The following is a 20,249-nucleotide window of genomic DNA, read 5'->3' as shown; positions in this document are numbered from 1 at the left end:
CAGCTCCGAGGCAGGAAGTGTCGTAGTGTGTACAACTGAGCTGTAGTTGTGCATAAAGAGACCTGCTTGAATCCTGCTTGTACGCACTGCATCACTAAAGCGATGTAATCCCGGAACTTGATTTCGCCGTGACAGCAACCCATCAGAGCGGCACACTCTGGGTGTCATGTATTTTTGTTAATACTACATGCTAGATGTTTTTCAACCTACCTTGAAGGCCATGAACTTGTGATAGGGCTTGGGTGCCCAGGCAAACACCTCTATGCGAGTTTTCATGGCAATGCAAAGGAATCGCATGCGCTCATACTTCACTGTACAGACAAGAGGAATAAGAGCACACGCATTTCAGGTTATTCACTTGCCAAGCTATATCGACGACAATGGTACTTTGCCATCCTTTTTGTCATGTTATTAGCATGTGCGCGTGCATGTGTTCACCCCAAGGTTTATTCTTTTCCAGGGAATTGATACAATAGGCACCATAGCATAGGCCTAAGGGGAAGAGGTAGCTGTCTATGTTGCACAAATTGGAGAGAGAGAGAGGGGGGGGGGGGGCTTAGCCTAACATATAGTAGAAGTAGTAGTACTGTAGTATCTTTCTATTTTACTCGGGTACTAGTAATCAACAGGCTATTGCCTTCTTACAGGGACTGTGACCCTAGGTGGTGCTTGGCAAGTTTGACAAAGATTGCGGGGGAGTCGGCGAGACGGCAGTGAGCACAAAGGGTGTTATGCTAAGCAGCATGCAGCTGTGCTGTATGCGAGGGAGTGACGGCCAAAGCGGGTGTGGGCAGTAGGAGGGCTGAGAGCAGAGCTGGCCTGTCCACGGGTCACCGCAACTGTGTGGGTAGCGTGCATATCTGGCTGGATCTAAAACCTTTGTTCTCTGGTGTGTGTGTGTGTGTGTGTGTGTGTGTGTGTGTGTGTGTGTGTGTGTGTGTTTGTGTTTGTACAGAACAGGACAGGTGTGTGTTTGTGGATGCACGGCTGCTGAAAGCTGCTCATTAACGGCTAAAACTGACCGACGCGGTAATGAACGCAGCCTTCCACAGAGCCGACTTCAGCATAGCCAGACTTGCTGTGTGCATCATACTGTATAACACATAAGCAACACAGCAACACAGCAATACAGCAACACATGACACTCTTAACACTTTACCGGCAAGTTACTTTTGTACTTGGTCCGTTTCATCGCAATTGTCGCTTATCTATCGCAACTAAGAACAGGAGTTATTTTATCGCTCTGTAAAATTTCTAAAACGCATAGTGAAGAACCATGATACAGGATTCCTCTCCGCCACAAGAAAAATAATTCAGCGATGGAATTTGATGAAGCAAGTCGAAGAAAGGAAGCAACGTTACTAAAAATGTACAAAAGAAAACAGCGACCGAGCGCGTTCTTGCACTCACGCTTTAGTTTATTCAACTCTGGCTCTGTATCACTCGAGCTGATGTCACTTGAGCTGACATTCGCTGGTGTGTTTAGCTGCTGGCGTAGAGTATCTCTTGCTTTCTTCGCTTGGCGTATGGCAGCGATGGGAAAGGAACAGTCGTGACTGTCACTTTGGCACTTGGAGGAACGTGGGCAGCGTGACCGGTGTGTCACCACTGTGTGTTTCAACAATGTTTTTGAATCAGGCACACATCCCTCTCCAGACAGCTGTCATACGCTCTGCTGGATACTCTGACCAAGACTCTTGTACTGCCGCTGCCAGGTTGGACAATGTCTTCTTTGTCACCATCTCGCCATCAGTTTGCAGGCTTGCAAAGAATGCCAGGTCGTTGCACTTGCAGTTTAAACGTGGCGACTGAGCTGGCTGGCCTGGCCGTGACTGTCACGCTCTCCAGGTCAGGATGTCGATTTCCCCTGCTACAGTTCCGGTCTTCGAGCTGCGCTTGGCTTTTCGCTGCAGTGAATGTGTGCATTTGCTGCAGTGCATTCACTGCAGCGAAAAGTTCCCCACTTTCCCATCACAATCGTACGAATCGCGATGCCACTGGCGCTAGTCTCGATGGTTTTTTCTTTCTGGTCTCCTTTGATCTTGCTATCACAACCTCCCAAACGAATGTGAGTTAGATATCGAGATCTGACTGGGTTTTACCTGTCAAAAGGTGCGTGGGAGATAAGCGACAATTGCGATGAAACGGACCAAGTATATGAAATCCATAACATTTAGAAGGATGCCAATAACTCATAACGAGGCCACATTTTGTATGTGCAAGTTATTTTTTCTTGGAAGTCTAGTACTACTAGTACTTCTTGACCATGGAAAAATTATTATCTCATACCACACACATACGCTGCTAAATTGGCACTTCTACGTCTACGGAAATTGTACACATGCAAATCGTCAGAGTTCCGACATTGACATGATACGGCCAAAACAAGTCGACTTCGGAGCGGAAACAAACGCCATAGCCATCACAAACTTCAGTGGCCATGCCTCGCTCGCAAATGAGAGCAGCATCGCCCCAGAATCGCTGTCGGAAAGCTCCGTAAGGTCGCACGCACGCCGCGCTGCGCTGCCGTCACTCAGGTACGTAGGAAGTCGATGGCCTAAATTCCATCTCTGGGAGACTGTCGACACGGGGATCGCTCTCCATGGCTTCCCCACCATAAGCACCATCAGATTCTTCCAGGTACATCACGACGACATCGTCTTCAGCGGCTGGCGTTCCCCATATTTGCGTGAGAATTTACTTGGCGTGCGCTCTGCTCCGTAATTCGAAATTCGCTTGAATCGGCGGCTGGAACGAAGTATTTATCTATCTGTCGTCGGTCCCAGAGCGAATGACTGCTAGATCCTCGTCGGAGAAGTCATCCGAGGACGAAAGGAACTCACTGCGCAAGAGAAAATGCACCTGACGAGTTTTTGACGGAGGCGGACGGCATTGTCGGCGCGCGTGTATTTCCGTAAGTTTTCGATCGCGCAATTCTCAATGAAATCAAATGGGACATGCGTGGATCTCTTCAGCTACGGATAGGATCATACCTTGGTTGTGTGAGGGCCACGGGAAATCCCCGTGGGCTGATGCTTCCCGTCATGCCAGGCATGGTTTTGTATGCATGTCGAATGCGTCAACATTGACGCATTCAAGTATGGGGCTGTCGGTAAAGGGTTAACATACATATTAAAACTGTAACATGCACTGCAGTAAAGCGGCATAAGCTGAAGAACAACCAGATTGTGTAGGTATGCAGTGCAGGCTGGGAGGTTGGAAAGTTCAGAGCGAGTCGAGATAGGCCGGAACTCGTCAAGTATGAAACTTTCAGAATTTCCCTATTTTCATGGCAAAGAATATTTCAGAAAAAAATTATGGGTATCATCTTCGTATCCAACATCCATATAGCACAGGACTCGAAACGGATCCCATGAAATAAGATTTTTGGTGACAAGGAGCAAAAATGAGAACCCAGCCTCATTGCTTGTCACATAGGAACATTCCAGTCTGGACAGCAACATACCTCTTCGCCGCGAATAACCTTGTTCCTGAGCCAGCTGAGGTAGTAAACACGAATGCGGTTCTTCTTTCCTACAGGAATGACGGGAAGAAGTGAAACGGTCAAACATGGAAAGTCAATTTCGCTTTCTGAATGAGCATCGATGTGCAACAGAATTCATAGCTGCGTGACCAGTACCTTTAGTTTCCACGTACTGTACTGGTCCGGCATCCAGGTGATGCCAGATCCAAACTGTGCACTCTAGCAGGTACAATGCACACTGACAGACTATCTCCTACAGTCTAGCTCAATACAGGTGATGGAGAGCAGTGGAAATCTAAACGGTGGACATACAGGATAGCATGCACTGCCAGCTTACCCGATATAGTGACAAGCACATTCAGACCTTCCAGGACTTCGATTTGCAGGAAGCGACGCCGTCCAACTAGCGGGTACACTGTACACACACGGAGTAGTGCATGGATGGGTCAAGATGGAGGCAACACCTCACATGAAGTGCATGCATTCAATAGTATATGCTTGTCATACCGGCATTGCAATCGGCTGACCCAAGAAGCACACTGTGCCAACAACCCTAACCAGATGTGTACAGTACAAGTTGATAATTACATCATCACTCGAGGCGCTTTGTATGGAGTGATATCACAAACAGATAAAATGATGTCATTTGTATGGCCTCTATACATTCAGTACATCATGTACTTGTTGTGGTAGTATATTAGTGACTTACCTCTACCATGCCCACTGCGATCCAGAAGGAATAGTCCATTGTCAGTGCCAACAAGCAGGTTCACACCTGTACACACAGTACAGTACAGTGTAGCACAGCACATGCATCCACGTCATCAGTGAAGCACAATACACCATGCATGCACACATGCATAAACACAACACATGCATAAACACAACACATGCATAAACACAACACATCCACGTAGCACAGCGCACACATCTACTATATCCACATCCACGTCAACTGTAGGTCACGAAAAGGTAGAAGATATGGGCATCAACAACTGGGACATACCATGCACAAACATCACGCAGCCTGCGTTTCCCACAGCACCGAGACCGCTACTAGTATTCTACTTCAGCACAGCACAGTGAAGACATGTGCAGTGATATCGTTAACAGCATTACCAGTTCAACGCACACCCAGCTCAAGACACTTTGCAGACTGTAAGTGTTCTGCTTGCCACTAAACCTCCCATCACTGTCAGACTGGTATCACCATTGCTCACAGCATGGGCAGGTAGCAGTCAGCATGACTAGGCACAGGCAATAACCAAACACCACTCACCCCATAGGGCAGCACACAGGATATCGGAATTGAATCGGCTCTTGTACTTTCGAATCTCAGGAACCTGTGACAGTACAGAGAAAGTATCAGCCAAGACCTGTACATTAGCGTGTTTCAATGCTACGAGCAGCAAGCACGTCCACACTATAACACAAAGGTACATGTAGGGGAATTTTGGGTAAGTGCTTGGCTACTTGCTTACCATACTTGCCGGGCCGGACTGCTTGGATGCTGCGGGGTTCAGGTTTACAACGGGAGCCGACGGTGTGGCTGCTAGCGGCGGTGGAGGAGTGTTCTTGCCGGGTGTTGACGCGTTGAAGCCATACGCTTGGAACGAGGCATTAGATACCTGATGAGACAGTCCGCCTGCAAGCAGGAAAATGAGCGGCGACGTTCAGAGATGGGGCTACCTACTGTGGACGATGCAGTGTTTATTGGGATTTCCCACACCACCCGCAAAGCTCAGGTAGGTGCACAGATATACACACATTCATACACAGACCCCCCTCCCCCACTCCACCCACATGCACACCTACACATACCTAAATGAAAGCGCATGCCAAAGTACACAAACAGCTGGTAGTGACTTGTCTAAAAGCAAAACACATACTGGAATCTCCTGACGTCCCAGATGTAGCACCGGCGGATGAAGACGAGTAGTTCGAGCCGGTAGATGAGCGTGGTGACAGTGCCATGTGAGCAGGTAGATGACTGCCGATGAGTGGACCCATGTGAGTCACAGTGGCTGCAATACTGCCTCGCCGAGAGTCACCAGCGGCGCCCTGTATCAACACACACATGCACATATACACACATACACACAACACATACAAATACACACATATCGTATGAACACACACGTGCAAAATACATGGTCATGGTGACGTTCATTGCACCGCGTCCTGATCGCCAGAACTACCGTCATATGTGTGTGAATATGTCCAGTGGCAGGAAATCGTAAATGCACAATGCATGGAAATCTAAGAGACATCCTCCACTTCCCAGTTACACGTAAACAGCAACAATACGGTTCAGAAGTCTTACATATTGGCGTGGTGAATCACCCCTCTCCCTCTGCAAGATGTTGGTTGTTAGCTGGAAGCTGGGATCTTCATCTAGCAAGTCTGGACTGGATGAGGTCACTTCACGCCGGCAAACAAGACAGACAGATCATACCAGTAACGGATAATATACAATTCGAAATTGATCAATACTTGGGATGTACATGTATGGATGAAGTGGATGCCCCGCAAGCTCATCAAGTACATGCAATAGCTTCGGGCGAGTTTTCCATTTTTGAATTTGTACAAAAACGTATACGAAGGAGGACATGTATAAGTAATGTACTATTCGCCTCTATAATTATACTGCAATGTCACGTATTAAAGCCGGGCTTATTCTTGCAGAAGCTTATGTCAGTACTAAGCCTCTACTCAAGTCAGCCTTGCAGTTTTCTAGTATTTCTTGAGTTCTTCATAGCTATGGCAACACAATGGCTTACCAACTGTTGGTGTTGTGGTGAGATTTGAGGCTGCTGCAGCTGTAGCGTTGCCACTTGTTGCCAGTGGAGATACTTCGCTGACGCGCCGCCTGAACAACAGAGAGAATCATTGTGTGCATCAACTGAGTCACACCCGAGGGCATGTGTGGCGTGTGTGTGTGTGTGTGTGTGTGTGTGTGTGTGTGTGTGTGTGTGTGTGTGTGTGCTCTGTTCATCGATGCCAGCCTGTCACGAGTTCTCCTACACCAACAGTCAGTCTGTCTGTGCCACTTTCAGCTTGTTGCCAGCAGCACTGCCCAACATGTCAGCGATGCTTCCGTTCTGCGGCCGGGTTCAAGCGTCACAACTGCAATCGTGGTGCGAGACCATCTGCTGCTGAGAGAGCAGCTCTGCCCCTCAGCTGCCCACGTTGTAAACGCAATTTCCGCCGGCAGCAGGACCTAGCCAGACATTCGCGGTCCTGCTTGTGATCCGTGTCCCGTTTTCTGGTCCCCTTTCCATAGGGGTGACACTTGCCCCTCTGGGCAGTCATGCTGCTAGTAGTAGTAGTAGTAGTGTGTGTGTGTGTGTGTGTGTGTGTGTGTGTGTGTGTGGTGTGTGTGGTGTGTGTGTGATGTGTGTGTGGTGTGTGGTGTGTGTGTGGCGTGTGTGTGTGTGTGTGTGTGTGTGTGTGTGTGTGTGTGTGTGTGTGTGTGTGTGTGTGTGTGTGTGTGTGGTGTGTGTGGTGTGTGTGGTGTGTGTGGTGTGTGTGGTGTGCGTGTGTGTGTGCATGTGTGTGTGTGTGTGTGTGTGTGTGTGTGTGTGTGTGTGTGTGTGCGTGTGCGTGGGAGGGGGATTGACAGCATCACAGTAACAAGCTGGGATGTCGCAAACTACTGTGGTCTAGTTGTGATCGTCTCTCGGACTTACACTGGCTCAGCACTGTACTGGCGAATCAACGTGCCACTCTTCTGATCTTCCGTGTCGGAGTCACTATCACTTTCATTGACAATCATCGTACCAGTGGCACTACTAGTGCCGGCATTCTCCTCTTCACGAATGTCTTGTCGTTGTTGCTAAACCCACAGCAGGGGAGAAGAGAGGTTATCCACACACAAGGAAACACAGTGTTACGTAACTGTTGCCAGTAAGGTCTTTTCCTTCTACTGTCACAACATTCCAACTTTCCTGATGAAATGCTGTGGCAGTGGGATACGGTCATACCGCAGTGTATCCCAACATTCATTCACAGCACGACCACACGCTACTGACATGCTACCAGCTCAATCCAAGGACAGTAGTCCTTTGCCCGTTGTGGACTCATCAACACAGCACAGAGAAACGAGGCCGAAACCTAAAGAGGTAAAGCACAACTTGATGTCTAAAATCGGGTTCTCCATGGGTGACGATGGCATGCAGTGGTACGGTGGGTCTTCATCTCCCTTTTTCCAACACCGAATCATCCTAGTGTTCCAAATTCTTACTACTACAAACACAGAGGCGCACTGAGAACGTGTGACGAGAAAACACGAGCACACGATTGACTCGTCACCTGGTCAGTGAGCGCTAAATTTGCACCTCGTCGAGCTTTGCAGATACTGGTTCTGCTCTGTAGCTAATGGTTCCCTGCTCAGAAACCTACCGACGGAAGCGGAAGCATCCCTAGCGACGACAAACGCTGATGTCCACGATCCATTGGTGGTGGTGTAGTGCGCGGCTGGACAGGACTTTCCGATGACTTCCGCACCGGCTCAGGAGAAGCCTTTGCTGCTGCTTTATCCGCATGGGAATCTCCTCGACCAGCAGCACGGAGTGTGGAATTATCACCAGCAGAGCTTGCCAGTCGTAAGGTGCTAAGAGAAAAACAAGAACAGAATAAACACAAAGCACAGCTCTCTAGCTGTTTCTAGCGATGTGGTGATGGCTGAGCGAAGAATACAGTCAGAGTAAATGGCAAGTACAGTCCGTATCGCCTATAAGGTTGGCGGCTATAGTAATATACCGGATATAGTGATCAATTTCTCAAATTCATTTTCATTTGCCATAACTAAGTATACACAGTTATCGCGTATAGTAATAATCGTCTTTTGTAATATATCGCCTATAGTGATCAAATTCATGTTTCAAAAGACGTTTACTACACTATTTTTGCATCAGTTATAGTGATTGGTGTGAAATCAAGCGATGTCAGAGGAGAACAGGGTGTTACTTCTTCGTGAAGAACTTGTCCAGGGAGTGTTGTTTGGCGAGTTTTGCTTGTACAAGTAAAAAATATGCCTCCATCGTGAGGAAATCCTGATTTTGTGTGTCAGGAGCTACAGCCAGCTATATGACATTGTACATGTATGTAGTGCGTATGTGCACGGCGCGCTGAGTCGTTTGACACCCCAATCGCATACATTGCATGGAGTATCGGTCATAGTAATATATCGCTTATAGTGATAAAATGCTCAAAATCAAACACCAACGCTATAGGCGATACTGACTGTACCTTGGTCAGGATGAAAAGACCAGTGCCATATGGCCCAGAATCTGCGAAAACCAGGCTTAGGGTGAAATTTCACAAAATGACTTTTTCCCATTTTCAGCTTCTACTGGGCATGGGAGGTCAGGAAACAAAATATTACAGGTGTGGGTCGACTCATAGTGGTATTAAAAGTATCTCAAACACACCAGGGTATTGTGTTTTTAAAAAAATCCAAAAAAAACACAAAATTGTTATCACAGGAAAGAAGTGAAAAGAGATCCACCAGAGTGAAGGAAGAGACATGGATGATTTTTGTTTAGGTGACATGACAAGTGTGGCCAACAAGGCTCTTCAATAATACTTCACACAAGGGTCGTAGGAGACATCGTAGGCAACCTGGTTCCAACAATCACTCGATTGAAAGACGAAGAGACAAAAGACAAACGACAAGAAAACCTGAACAAGAAGGCCCGAAAAGGACCAAGATGTCCAGAAAAGGATAAAGAAGATAACGTAGTACAAATTATCGTACAACAAAGCAAGATACGGGGGAACCATGCGCGCGACCGCGCGGGTTCACAAAAGCTCCCGTGAAACAGATATGGATACGTGATGTCAAAGAAAGCGAAAGGGTCAGGAGTACAAATCTGACACGGCTTCTAGATATGGATACGTGATGTCAAAGAAAGGGAAAGGGTCAAGAGAACAAATCTGACACGGCTTCTAGAAGACACACTACACTACTACGTCATGAGTACGCGACTGCACAGTCAGCGTAACTATAGAAAATATGGCGACTGGTCTGCAAGCAACGACCAGGTGCAGAACAAAATCAAACAAACAGAAATATTCAAAATACGGTTGTGAAAGAAAGAAGAAAAGAATGAAGCTGAAGGGTTACACCTGTCAGAGGGTGTTAGCACCCGACGCTGGGTGACAGCAAACCCTGTCAGGTAGTGGTAAATAATCCTAACACTTCTGCAGCAGAACTTCAATCGCAGCGAAAATACATCTCAGGTAAGAAACTCTAAAACTCTTGCAATAATTCGAGCGTCTCAATCTATCGCGATCCACTCACAACATACGCATGCAAACAACTCGAAACAGAGAATGTATCGGTCTGCGACATCCTCCCCACCAAAGCACATCTCACACATGCACAAGTCACTCACGATACCTCTGAGGGCGTTGCACAAGACGTGTACGCGTGCGTACCGACTGCTGTACTTGTGGCTGTGGCTTGAGTGTGGCTTTCTCACTAATCACGTCCTCTGGATCATCAGCCCTATGTGTAGGCACGACATCCTCGACATCCTCGGGCTCACTATCAGCATCAGCAGTTGGTGACTCATTGCGGCTGGAGATCTCCAACGGCACCAAGCGCTGAATTGGCCGCAGCAACTCATGTCCGCTCACTCGGACCTTCGCGACACGCTGACGGCCATCTCGACCAGTGTGCAGTTGCAGTATTCTGGCCAACTTCCAGCACACACGCTTCTTGGTATGATCTGCCAGGAACACGACATCGCCAACTGCTAGTGCATGACCCTTGCGGTCATGGTGACTGCGGAGGCTCAACAAATACTCCTCAGTCCATCGGGCAGTGAAGTGCACTCTCAGCTGCGAAAGATACTGCAGACGACGGTTCGCATCAGTGTGAGACAAGCAACTCTCCGCATTCGAGTCAGACTGGACACTAGCAGCACCCAGCAACATCGACGGAGACAGCGGCAAGTCTTCGTCCTCCGTTACATACGTGATCGGACGGTCATTGACGACATCCTGGACTTCCGACAGCAGAGTCCGTAGCTCCGTCTTGGATAGGAGCGACTTGCCTAACACACGCCGCAGTGGGGACTTGACAATAGCAACCAGCCGTTCAAAGAACCCACCGTGCCATGGTGCTGCTGGGGCATTCAGTCGCCAATCCACTGAACTGACGAGACGTCGGGATGCAGCTGCGAACGCTGTGCCGTTATCCGACCGAACTAGAGTAGGCTTGCCGAATCTTGCGACGAAACGACGATACGCTAGGAGGAACTCTTCCTCCGACAGACTCTCGACAAGCTCAAGATGCACTGCACGTGTTGTCGCGCACACAAACAATAGAATCCACACCTTGCTGGATACGCCGCGGTCCTTGACGAGCAGCGGGCCAGCGTGATCGACACCGACAACGCAGAACGGCCGCTGATGCAACACACGATCAGCTGGTAGCGGTGCAGCTCTCTCAGACGCAGTAGGGGCATCAGCCCGACGACAGACAACACATTTCTCCTTGACTGCACGCAACATGCGTCGACCACCAACAATCAGATACCGGCGGCGTACAAACGCAAGGCACGCTTCCACACCCTGGTGGAGCCGGCTAACATGGACATTCGTCAGCATCAGCCTTGTCAGGCAGTGCTTGGCCAGCAGTACTGGGTGCGTCGTGTCGGGATCCAAGTCGGCAAACTGCAGTCGTAGCGTCGCACGAATCAGACCATCGTTGTCGAGGAACGGGCTGAACTGGCCAATCTTCGACGACTTCGGTACGCTACGGCCATTGCGCAGCTCAGACAACTCTGCCGGAAAGCACTCCTCCTGGATAGCTCTCAACAGCACCTGATCTGCCTTGGCACTGACAACTGCTGCGTCCTTGTACTTCCAGGAAAGCATCCGGCGAACAACTCCCTGGACCCGTGTCCACTTGGACAAGCGAAGCCACCACTGGTTCTTGGCATCAGGTGTCAGCACTGCTGTGACGTGCAGCTCCATCTGCGACTCGTCAGTAGGCACTGGTTCTTCCTTCCTCGGCCACTGACCATCTCGCAGCCACGCTGGGCCCTGCTGCCAAACATCTCCCATCAGCTCCGTAACAGACGCACCACGACTAGCGATATCCGCTGGGTTGTCAGCTCCAGGGCAGTGCAACCACGTAACCGAGTGCTGCTTAGCGATGGCTTGAATTTCGCTAACACGATTCGAGACGTATGTCTTCCAGCGATACGGAGGTGCTGCCAACCACTGGATCACTGTCATAGAATCCGACCAAGCGTGCACAGTGGCTGGTGACACGGACGACTGCTCCAGTACAAACTGTAGACAACGGGCACCGATGAACGCTGCTTGCAGCTCCATGCGGGCCAAGGTATGAGCTTTCAGCGGGCTCACCTTGGACTTCGCAAACACTAGCCGGCTGACTCCGTCGAACACGTAGTAGATGCAACAGCCATACCCGAGCTCTGATGCATCACAGAACAGGTGCACTGCAGGCGCGTCGCTTCTGTCACCTAGCCAACGTGGGAAACATAGCGATGGGAGCAGATGACGGTCTTGCCACCACTTGATAGCGATACTCGCTGACTCTGCACTCAGCGGCTGATCCCAACCACTTGCCAGCTTCCAGAGTTCCTGCATCAGGATCTTGCCCTGCAGCGAATATGGCGACACGAATCCGAGTGGGTCGTAAATAGAAGCTACCGCCTTCAGTAGCGTGCGCTTCGTCCAGGGCAACTTGACGTCATCCGTCTTGCCGACTGGAAAGCACAGCTCGTCAGTTACCGTCCAGGTACAGCCAAGGACCTTAGACTCTTCTGCGGCTTCATCAGTACTCGTGTGCCACTTGCGCAAATCCATGCCGACAGTACTCAGGCTGTGAACACTCTGCGCGCGGAATTCGTCAGCTTCCTGTGGAGTGGATGCACTGGCCACGCAGTCATCAACATAGAGACTTTCACGTAGGTGGTTCAGTTGCTCGCGTGACTTGGGATCAAGCTGCTCTGCTTCGGCATCCAGATGGTGTTGCAGGATTGCCGTCAAAATAAACGGAGAGCAATTGACACCAAATGGCAAACGGGTGAGGCGGTACGTGGTCATCTCGCCCTTCTCATTGGGCCACAGAAACCGGACGTAGCGACGGTCAGCTTCCTCCAGGCCGACCATGAAGAAGGCCTTCCGTATATCTGCCTGCATCGCAATTTCCCGCTCTCGGAAACGCAGCAGCAAACCAGAAATACTCGGTAGGAGAGACGGACCGGGGTCCAGAACATCATTCAGGGATTTCCTACCCTTCAGCGCTGCTGAGGCATTGAAGACAACTCGGACTTTCGTTGTTGTCGACTCAGCTTTGAAAACAGCATGGTGAGGCATATAATACCCATCCTGCTCCGGGTCTGGGTCGACTTCAACTGCGCCCAGCGCCATGTACTCGGCCAGCAAAACTGCGTCGTAGCGCTGCCTCTCAGGGGTGTCTGGGCCCAGCTTCTTCAGCTGCGCATTCGCTGCTGCCAACGCCTGCCACCGATTGTCCGGTGGACGCTCCTCACTGGCCCATAACAGCCCGACCTTGAAACGACCGTCTTCCATGGCAATGGGGAAAGCTGGCCAGTTGCTGGACTGACCCACAGGCGCTTCCATTTCCCAGAGTCGGTCGATCTGAGACTGTACGACTCCCACCGTGCGCGTTGCTGACTTCCCGGGTACAGGCTCACCCACTGGCCCAACAATCAGCCAGCCAAAGTCCGTCCGCCAGACAGTCTCTCCACCACTCTGCCGTTTCTCTTGGAAGAGGTCAAACGCGTGGTCAGCACCGATCATTAAATGGATCTCATCCGAGACCCCAGGTGTAGCCACATCACTCAGCGCTATTCCTCTCTCCTTCCAACGCTGCACACAGCCTGCAGATGGTTTCGGCAGAGACAAACTCAGCGACTCTTGCTCAAAGGCCTCGACCTTGATGGTTCGCTCGGTCGTCACTAGGCTGATATCCTTGACTGACATTGACTGCATGGACTCGTCATGTCCAAATGCCTGCACACGCACTCGTTGATGGCTGAGGGTCTTGGCTCCAACGGCCGAAACCAGTGCTGTGGAAACAAAGGATGCCTGGGAACCTGGGTCCACAAATGCTCGGACTTTCCTGCTCCCGGTGGGTCCAACCACCTTAACCACTGCCGTCATTAGGCGCACATCCTCATTCCGGAATGACACGGCATTCACAGTCCTCCCGGGTGGGTGCAGTAGCGGGTGGTGCTTCTCCTTGCACTTGTTGCACTTGGCGCTCTCATTGCATCTAGCCTGGCGATGTCCCCATCTCAAACAGTTCCGGCACAACCAGTTCTGGTTCACATACTTCTGACGCTCCTGATACTCCAGGTCGCCGAGGGCTCGCTCAGCAGCATCCACGGTGACTCGAAACGACTTCGCTGTCACTATGTCACCCTCCAGTGCGGGCTTGGGCTTTGACGCATGCCCACGTGCTCGGCCATGTGCCTCTTGGTACGACGTACCTGCCGCTTGAAAGTCAGCAAATGTCAGCGAGTAACATTTCCTTTCAAGCATAAACGCCTTGAGTTCAGGACTCCCTGCCTCCAGCACCAGCTGCTTGATCAGGGCGCCCATGATGCGCTCATCTGCTGCGCCGAATCCATCGTCATCAGCCTCACCGTCATCATCATCACCCGCACCACCACTACAGTCCACACCACCTGTGAGCTTGGCCCACAGGCAGACCTCTTGTGCAATCCGCACACAGAACTGGTAAAAGGACTCTTCCGGGTTCTGATGCGTCGTGGTGAGCGCTCGCCAGGCCTTCTCCGGCGTCTTGCCGAAGGCGAGCAGCAACTCTCTCTTTGCGTCGTCATAACGATGGCAACCTTTACACGACTTCTCCAATCGTGTCCCCACCACCGCCACTCTCAGTCGAATCAGCCACTCATCCTTGGTAAACCCATTCTGGGTGGCCACGTCCTCGAACAACTCCAGGTACGTGGTGATCGACTGCCGATTGTCATATTTCGGCATCTTGATAGTCGCACGCTTAGTCACGTGACTCGTAACACTACTGGTACTCGCCAGTCTGCTCCGCGGACACTCCGCTTGCGATACCGACTCGACCTCACGCTTGATGTCGGCCAACTTCTGATCATACTCCTCCCGCAGTTGGGCCACGGACCGGTTTTCCGCTCGTTCGTTTCTCTCTTTAACTTCAGCCAAACGAGCATCGACATATTCTCTGAGGTCATTCTCCTTATAACCGTACGCCGTACCGTTTCTGATAAACGTGGCCTCCAGATCGCCTAATTCTAACGATGCCATCCTGGCGTGGTCGCCAAAAAATGTGGCCAACAAGGCTCTTCAATAATACTTCACACAAGGGTCGTAGGAGACATCGTAGGCAACCTGGTTCCAACAATCACTCGATTGAAAGACGGAAAGACGAAAAGACAAACGACAAGAAAACCTGAACAAGAAGGCCCGAAAAGGACCAAGATGTCCAGAAAAGGATAAAGAAGATAACGTAGTACAAATTATCGTACAACAAAGCAAGATACGGGGGAACCATGCGCGCGACCGCGCGGGTTCACAAAAGCTCCCGTGAAACAGATATGGATACGTGATGTCAAAGAAAGCGAAAGGGTCAGGAGTACAAATCTGACACGGCTTCTAGATATGGATACGTGATGTCAAAGAAAGCGAAAGGGTCAAGAGAACAAATCTGACACGGCTTCTAGAAGACACACTACACTACTACGTCATGAGTACGCGACTGCACAGTCAGCGTAACTATAGAAAATATGGCGACTGGTCTGCAAGCAACGACCAGGTGCAGAACAAAATCAAACAAACAGAAATATTCAAAATACGGTTGTGAAAGAAAGAAGAAAAGAATGAAGCTGAAGGGTTACACCTGTCAGACGGTGTTAGCACCCGACGCTGGGTGACAGCAAACCCTGTCAGGTAGTGGTAAATAATCCTAACACTTTCTGCAGCAGAACTTCAATCGCAGCGAAAATACATCTCAGGTAAGAAACTCTAAAACTCTTGCAATAATTCGAGCGTCTCAATCTATCGCGATCCACTCACAACATACGCATGCAAACAACTCGAAACAGAGAATGTATCGGTCTGCGACAACAAGGTAGGCATGTGGGGGCAGGCTTGTTGTGGCCCCTTGGTGCTGCAGGCTGTAGTGGCCATGCACAGTTCTGCATGAATTTTGTTTGCTCCTCACTCAGCACATTCTGGGGCTGCATACATGTACTGGCATGCTCTGGCGCTACACACCACAAGGAAACCCGACTCCAGTTGAGATGGCACCTTTTGAAGGGTGAATCTAGTACAACTATACAAAAACAAGCAAGAACACAGCCTTTCAAACTGTTCCACTGTTCGTAGGATGCGCATAGTGATAGTGTGCTGGCGTGCTGCAATGTCTGCTTGGTGCTGACCAGCAAGTGAAATCTCGGCACGCCGTACAATCCCTTGCAGCTAGCTGTCCAGCGAGGAAAGTCTCAAGTGGAGGCCTCTCGATCTGCTCGCTCATTCGCCTGGCATTCAGTAGCACTTCATCGCCAAGGACTTCAATTCAAAACAGTTTTCACACTGCGCTTCTAGCCTTTTTCCTCGTGAACTTGCTGCAAACGTATGAGCTCTGCTGCGCGTGTTCCCTTTGCGTGAGGCCCAGAAACAGCTAGTATCTCCATACTTCGATTGGCTGGGTCGATGCCGTCCAGGTTCTCCTCGCTATCGCCATCACGACTCTAACTGGAGACGATTTCTTCACCATTTTCCGCAAGCAGCAGCTAGCGCAGACATTTCGCCATCCCTGAGTGAAGGAGATGGAATCCGTTCGATCAGCTCAAAAACTCTTCGTTGTGACTAGAGGAGTAGCAGGGAATATTCTACCGGAAGCCCTTTGACTTCCCTGACTGCTGAAACCCTTCCTGCCATGACTGCTACTTCTTCAAACAAGCGAGATTCTCTTTGGTTCCACTTCACTGCACTCGAGCGTCCACGCGACACAACCGTTTTACAAAACATCATTTTTCTCAAAAAAATGATTTTCACCCTAAGCCTGGTTTTCGCAGAAGTTGGGCCATATATGGATACACCTGTAAGCAAATTCTTTTGAAAGAAAAAGAGAAAGAGAGAGAGAGAGGGGGGGGGGGGGGGGAGGGGAGCACAATGTACTCCACTGAATCACCATACGATGAAGTGTCGACCCACAATTCACCTCCATAACCCACTGTGTACCATTGGGAGTGGTGATCTACTTACCCGGTGTCCTCGGAGGGTTCATCTTCGGGATCACTGCCAGAATACGTGTAGTCATCGTCCCCAGCATTGGCTGCATTGGATACAACATCAGTGGAGCCACAACTAAGCAACGGTGATAGCCGACGTCCAGGGGCATGAAGAGTGTTTACAGCATGCACTCGACAAGAAGGAATTTCAAACATGACAGCACTAGCCGCATACCTTTCTTCCTTTTGGACTTGTCAATCATGTCCTTGAGGTGAATCCGACTGTACCGTTCGTTCACCTCCTTCATAAAGTCATGCTGTTTACCAATAGCAACAAGACAAAGGATCACACGTACACACAAGCACGCACACACACACACATGCACACGCACACACACACATACGCACACACACACACGCATACACACACACGCACACAAACACATGTCTGTGCTGATATCTACCTGCTTGCATGCGACTTTCTCATCGATACTGCCAAGCAAGCAACCCCAAGCCAATTTATCTTTGGTTATATTTTTCAATCCTGTATAGTTCTGACTGAGATAGCTCGGTAAGATTAAACTGTGCTTGTCCTGAACCTCTCTACTGGATGAGTTAGTGTTAGTTGTGCATGAAGTGTGAGGTAGTTGGGATAAAAAAACGAACATTTTGGCACCCAGTAGCGCCTTGGTCCAACCACCTGCGATCCTTCCTCTCTGCTAGTCCTCGCCCCAGGTAGATATTGGTCCCTGTAGCGCTCAGTAAGTTTCTTTGTTTCCTGTATAGTCATAACTCTTTCTCTTATCTTCGTGCGACTCAACCCACGTACCTCTTGTGCGCGCCGAAAGTCGCGCCTAGTACTGGAAGACTGCATTTGCAATGTCTCGTTCAATTTACTTCGCGCATACGGCTCGGAGGTGCTGGTGAGATGTTTCGGTGCGGTACAAAGTACAATCATGTACAACACCGTAGAGGTTCTGTTACGTACGCTTTGGCACACGGTTGTTAGCTGCACTTGGATCGCGGCAACTTAGTTTTCTGCACGTGAACCATGAAAAATCAATGCATGCTCATGCATGTTCATGCATAACCAGTCAGCTGGCCTGCTCGCCCACGCATTTGACAGGTAACAATTCCATCAAATTTGAGATATCGCTTCGTTCTAAGTCTCAAAACAGTTCTAAAGTCACCAAACCACGCTGGTAATCGATGGCTATTCAATGTTAACATCTTCAGGAAGACTTCAGCCGTTTCCCGAGAGTTTGGGCATCGTTGCCGTTATTTTTCACGGTGTTCTTCTTCCTCCTGTCTGGAGCTGCAATTGCATCCTGGAATTATTTGAAAGGTATTTCGTGCGGGCTGTGGGGGGTTCCAACAGGCATAAACTGACATCACTATAGGATAACTGGTAACTTTCACCCTTCAAGGAGGTAGAGCAATGAGAATTTGTTTGTGGCGGTCGTCCAATTTTTGTGGCGGTCGTGGCTGTATTTGTGCACTTCCAAGGCTTTCATTCTGCCTGATACTCTCTACTGTATGGGAATCGTTGTTTAGGCACATGTAGCTGTCTTATTTGGTAGATCTGCTGTTTTCAATCACTTGGGACACTTTGTCTAGCCTATTTGTCTTTCGTTCGTGCCATCTATCAGTTTTGTGGGGTGCCTTGACCTGTATTTGTGAAGTTCTCGAGTAAAGACCCTAATTCTTGACTGGAGTCACGTCTTGAATTGAATTTGCTGGGTGAGCCCTCGTTCACGCAGTTGTCCTTATCGTAATAGTCAATATCTGCTTGCTGGACGGACTAGCGGCTAGAACAGGGATGACCAAATGGTCCAAGTGTGTACTAGTACACGATTATTGTTTCCATCATCGTGAAATGAGCGTTGTGGAATTGCAGTCGTCTGCCTTTGGCACTCAGGACATGAGGAGAGTTGATTGTTACTTCTGCTCAGCAATGAAGCGATCATCAGCTCTCTTTGTTCTAATTATTGAGAGGACATACTGGCATCGCAATCAAGTAAAGATTAGGCAAACCTCCAAAGAGAGTCGAAGATATTTTCTCCAAATGCAAAGACGATCTTTGTGAGTTTGTGACTTGCATTTGCGTGCATACATGAGCAAGTCACGGACCACGGCACGTGCGCGGTTACCATGCCATCTCGAACCGACGCCATCTTTCTAAGTTGCCGCTTCTTGACAGCCGTGTGCAACAAAGCTGACTTTTTTTATTCCCGTAGCTATGCAGAAGACGTTACTTCAGTAACGTCTGAGGCTAGCCAGGGTCCACACAGCTTTAATTTGGTATTTGTTTGTGTGTTTGTTTGTTTGTTTGTGTCACGCCTGGCGCTATCCCGTATCTGACGGCAAAAAATCATAGGGATGTTATAAATTTTTCAATTCTCCTATTTTTTTCAGGCATATCCTGGGATTCGAACCCGCACTATCGCCCTACATGCATTCCCCCATACACTTCGCATTCATACCCATTCTTTAGTTGCTTCACGTTATGATCTTGCGTTTGAAAGCCCTATTTGAATATTGCGGGCAGCTGTATGTGGCCAGCTGTGTTTGATGGTACGGTACGGGAGACGGTGTCGTATTACCCTCGATCGTACCTGTCCCGTACCTATCCCTACCGTACTGTACCATCAAAGACGGCTGGCCACAATGCATATTCAAACAGGGCTTTCAAATGCAAGATCATAATGTGAAGCAACTTGGAAGAATTAGTATGTATGCGAAGTGTATCGGGGGATGCATGCAGGGCGCGATAGTGCGGGTTCGAATCCCAGGTTATGTCTTAAAAAAAAAAATTTTTTAAAGAATTTATAACATCGCTATGCTTTTTTTGTCTAGGTCATCAAGGCAAAAAAGCATAGCGTAGGGCCCTGAGCTTCCAAGCTCTCTCGTTTTATATATTTATTTTATTCTTATTTCTGGTACGAAGCTGGATGTCCCTGTTATCAGGGCCAGAGGTCTGACATACATCATCTCGCGGAGGCCGCTTGGCAGGGTCCTACTGATTGGCAGCTCGCCATCAGGTTCCCAGAGAGCTGTGCACGGTTCGGCGCGCGTCTCTATGCTTATGCAGCAGAGGTCCGGGCGGCAAGGAACATCCCAATGCAGCAGGCAATGCTGCCCAGCAGTCGTCCTCGCGCACGTGTCGAATGCATTGTGTGAATTGGTCATCGCTGAACGACAACAGTTTGTCGGTCTTTGGCCAACTGTCAAGAATGTCTGCTTCAGCCCATCAGGTAGGAACCTCTTTCCCGAAAAGTAGCTACTGTGGTCTGTAGATTAGTTCCATTCCGTCAAGAGAACGCATCTCCGCATCCGGCACTGCCAATCGACCAAATCGCTTTACTCTCTCACAGATGATATAATATATCCACATCACCACCTGCCGGACTCACCCCGACACTGCCGACGACATGATCCAGGAACTCGCCCAAGACGCGTTTGACTGGCCGTCGAGACTGGTTTTCTTCTACTGTACTTATGATGGTAAGTTAGAAAGCATCGTGCACTGA

At 49.5% G+C, this 20,249-nt stretch overlaps 1 protein-coding gene across 1 annotated transcript in view; it reads right to left on the bottom strand.

Annotated features, from left to right (window-relative positions):
* Positions 1-20,249, bottom strand: part of LOC135808626 (misshapen-like kinase 1) — a 38,202-nt gene that overhangs the window by 5,852 nt on the left and 12,101 nt on the right. Inside the window, exons 13-26 of the mRNA XM_065321846.1 lie at positions 16,955-17,036; positions 16,754-16,823; positions 7,886-8,096; positions 7,174-7,319; positions 6,265-6,353; positions 5,808-5,905; positions 5,374-5,545; positions 4,966-5,129; positions 4,764-4,827; positions 4,194-4,259; positions 3,822-3,899; positions 3,467-3,534; positions 1,023-1,092; positions 211-311 (exon numbers count right to left, since the gene is read on the bottom strand). Coding sequence (XP_065177918.1) covers positions 211-311; positions 1,023-1,092; positions 3,467-3,534; positions 3,822-3,899; positions 4,194-4,259; positions 4,764-4,827; positions 4,966-5,129; positions 5,374-5,545; positions 5,808-5,905; positions 6,265-6,353; positions 7,174-7,319; positions 7,886-8,096; positions 16,754-16,823; positions 16,955-17,036 — 1,479 coding nt within the window. The remainder of the gene's footprint in view (positions 1-210; positions 312-1,022; positions 1,093-3,466; positions 3,535-3,821; positions 3,900-4,193; positions 4,260-4,763; positions 4,828-4,965; positions 5,130-5,373; positions 5,546-5,807; positions 5,906-6,264; positions 6,354-7,173; positions 7,320-7,885; positions 8,097-16,753; positions 16,824-16,954; positions 17,037-20,249) is intronic.

Source organism: Sycon ciliatum, chromosome 2, assembly GCF_964019385.1.
Source record: "Sycon ciliatum chromosome 2, ocSycCili1.1, whole genome shotgun sequence".
NCBI lineage: Eukaryota > Metazoa > Porifera > Calcarea > Leucosolenida > Sycettidae > Sycon > Sycon ciliatum.
Note: the sequence above shows the minus strand (reverse complement) of the source record. Positions and strands in the feature narration are given on the sequence as shown.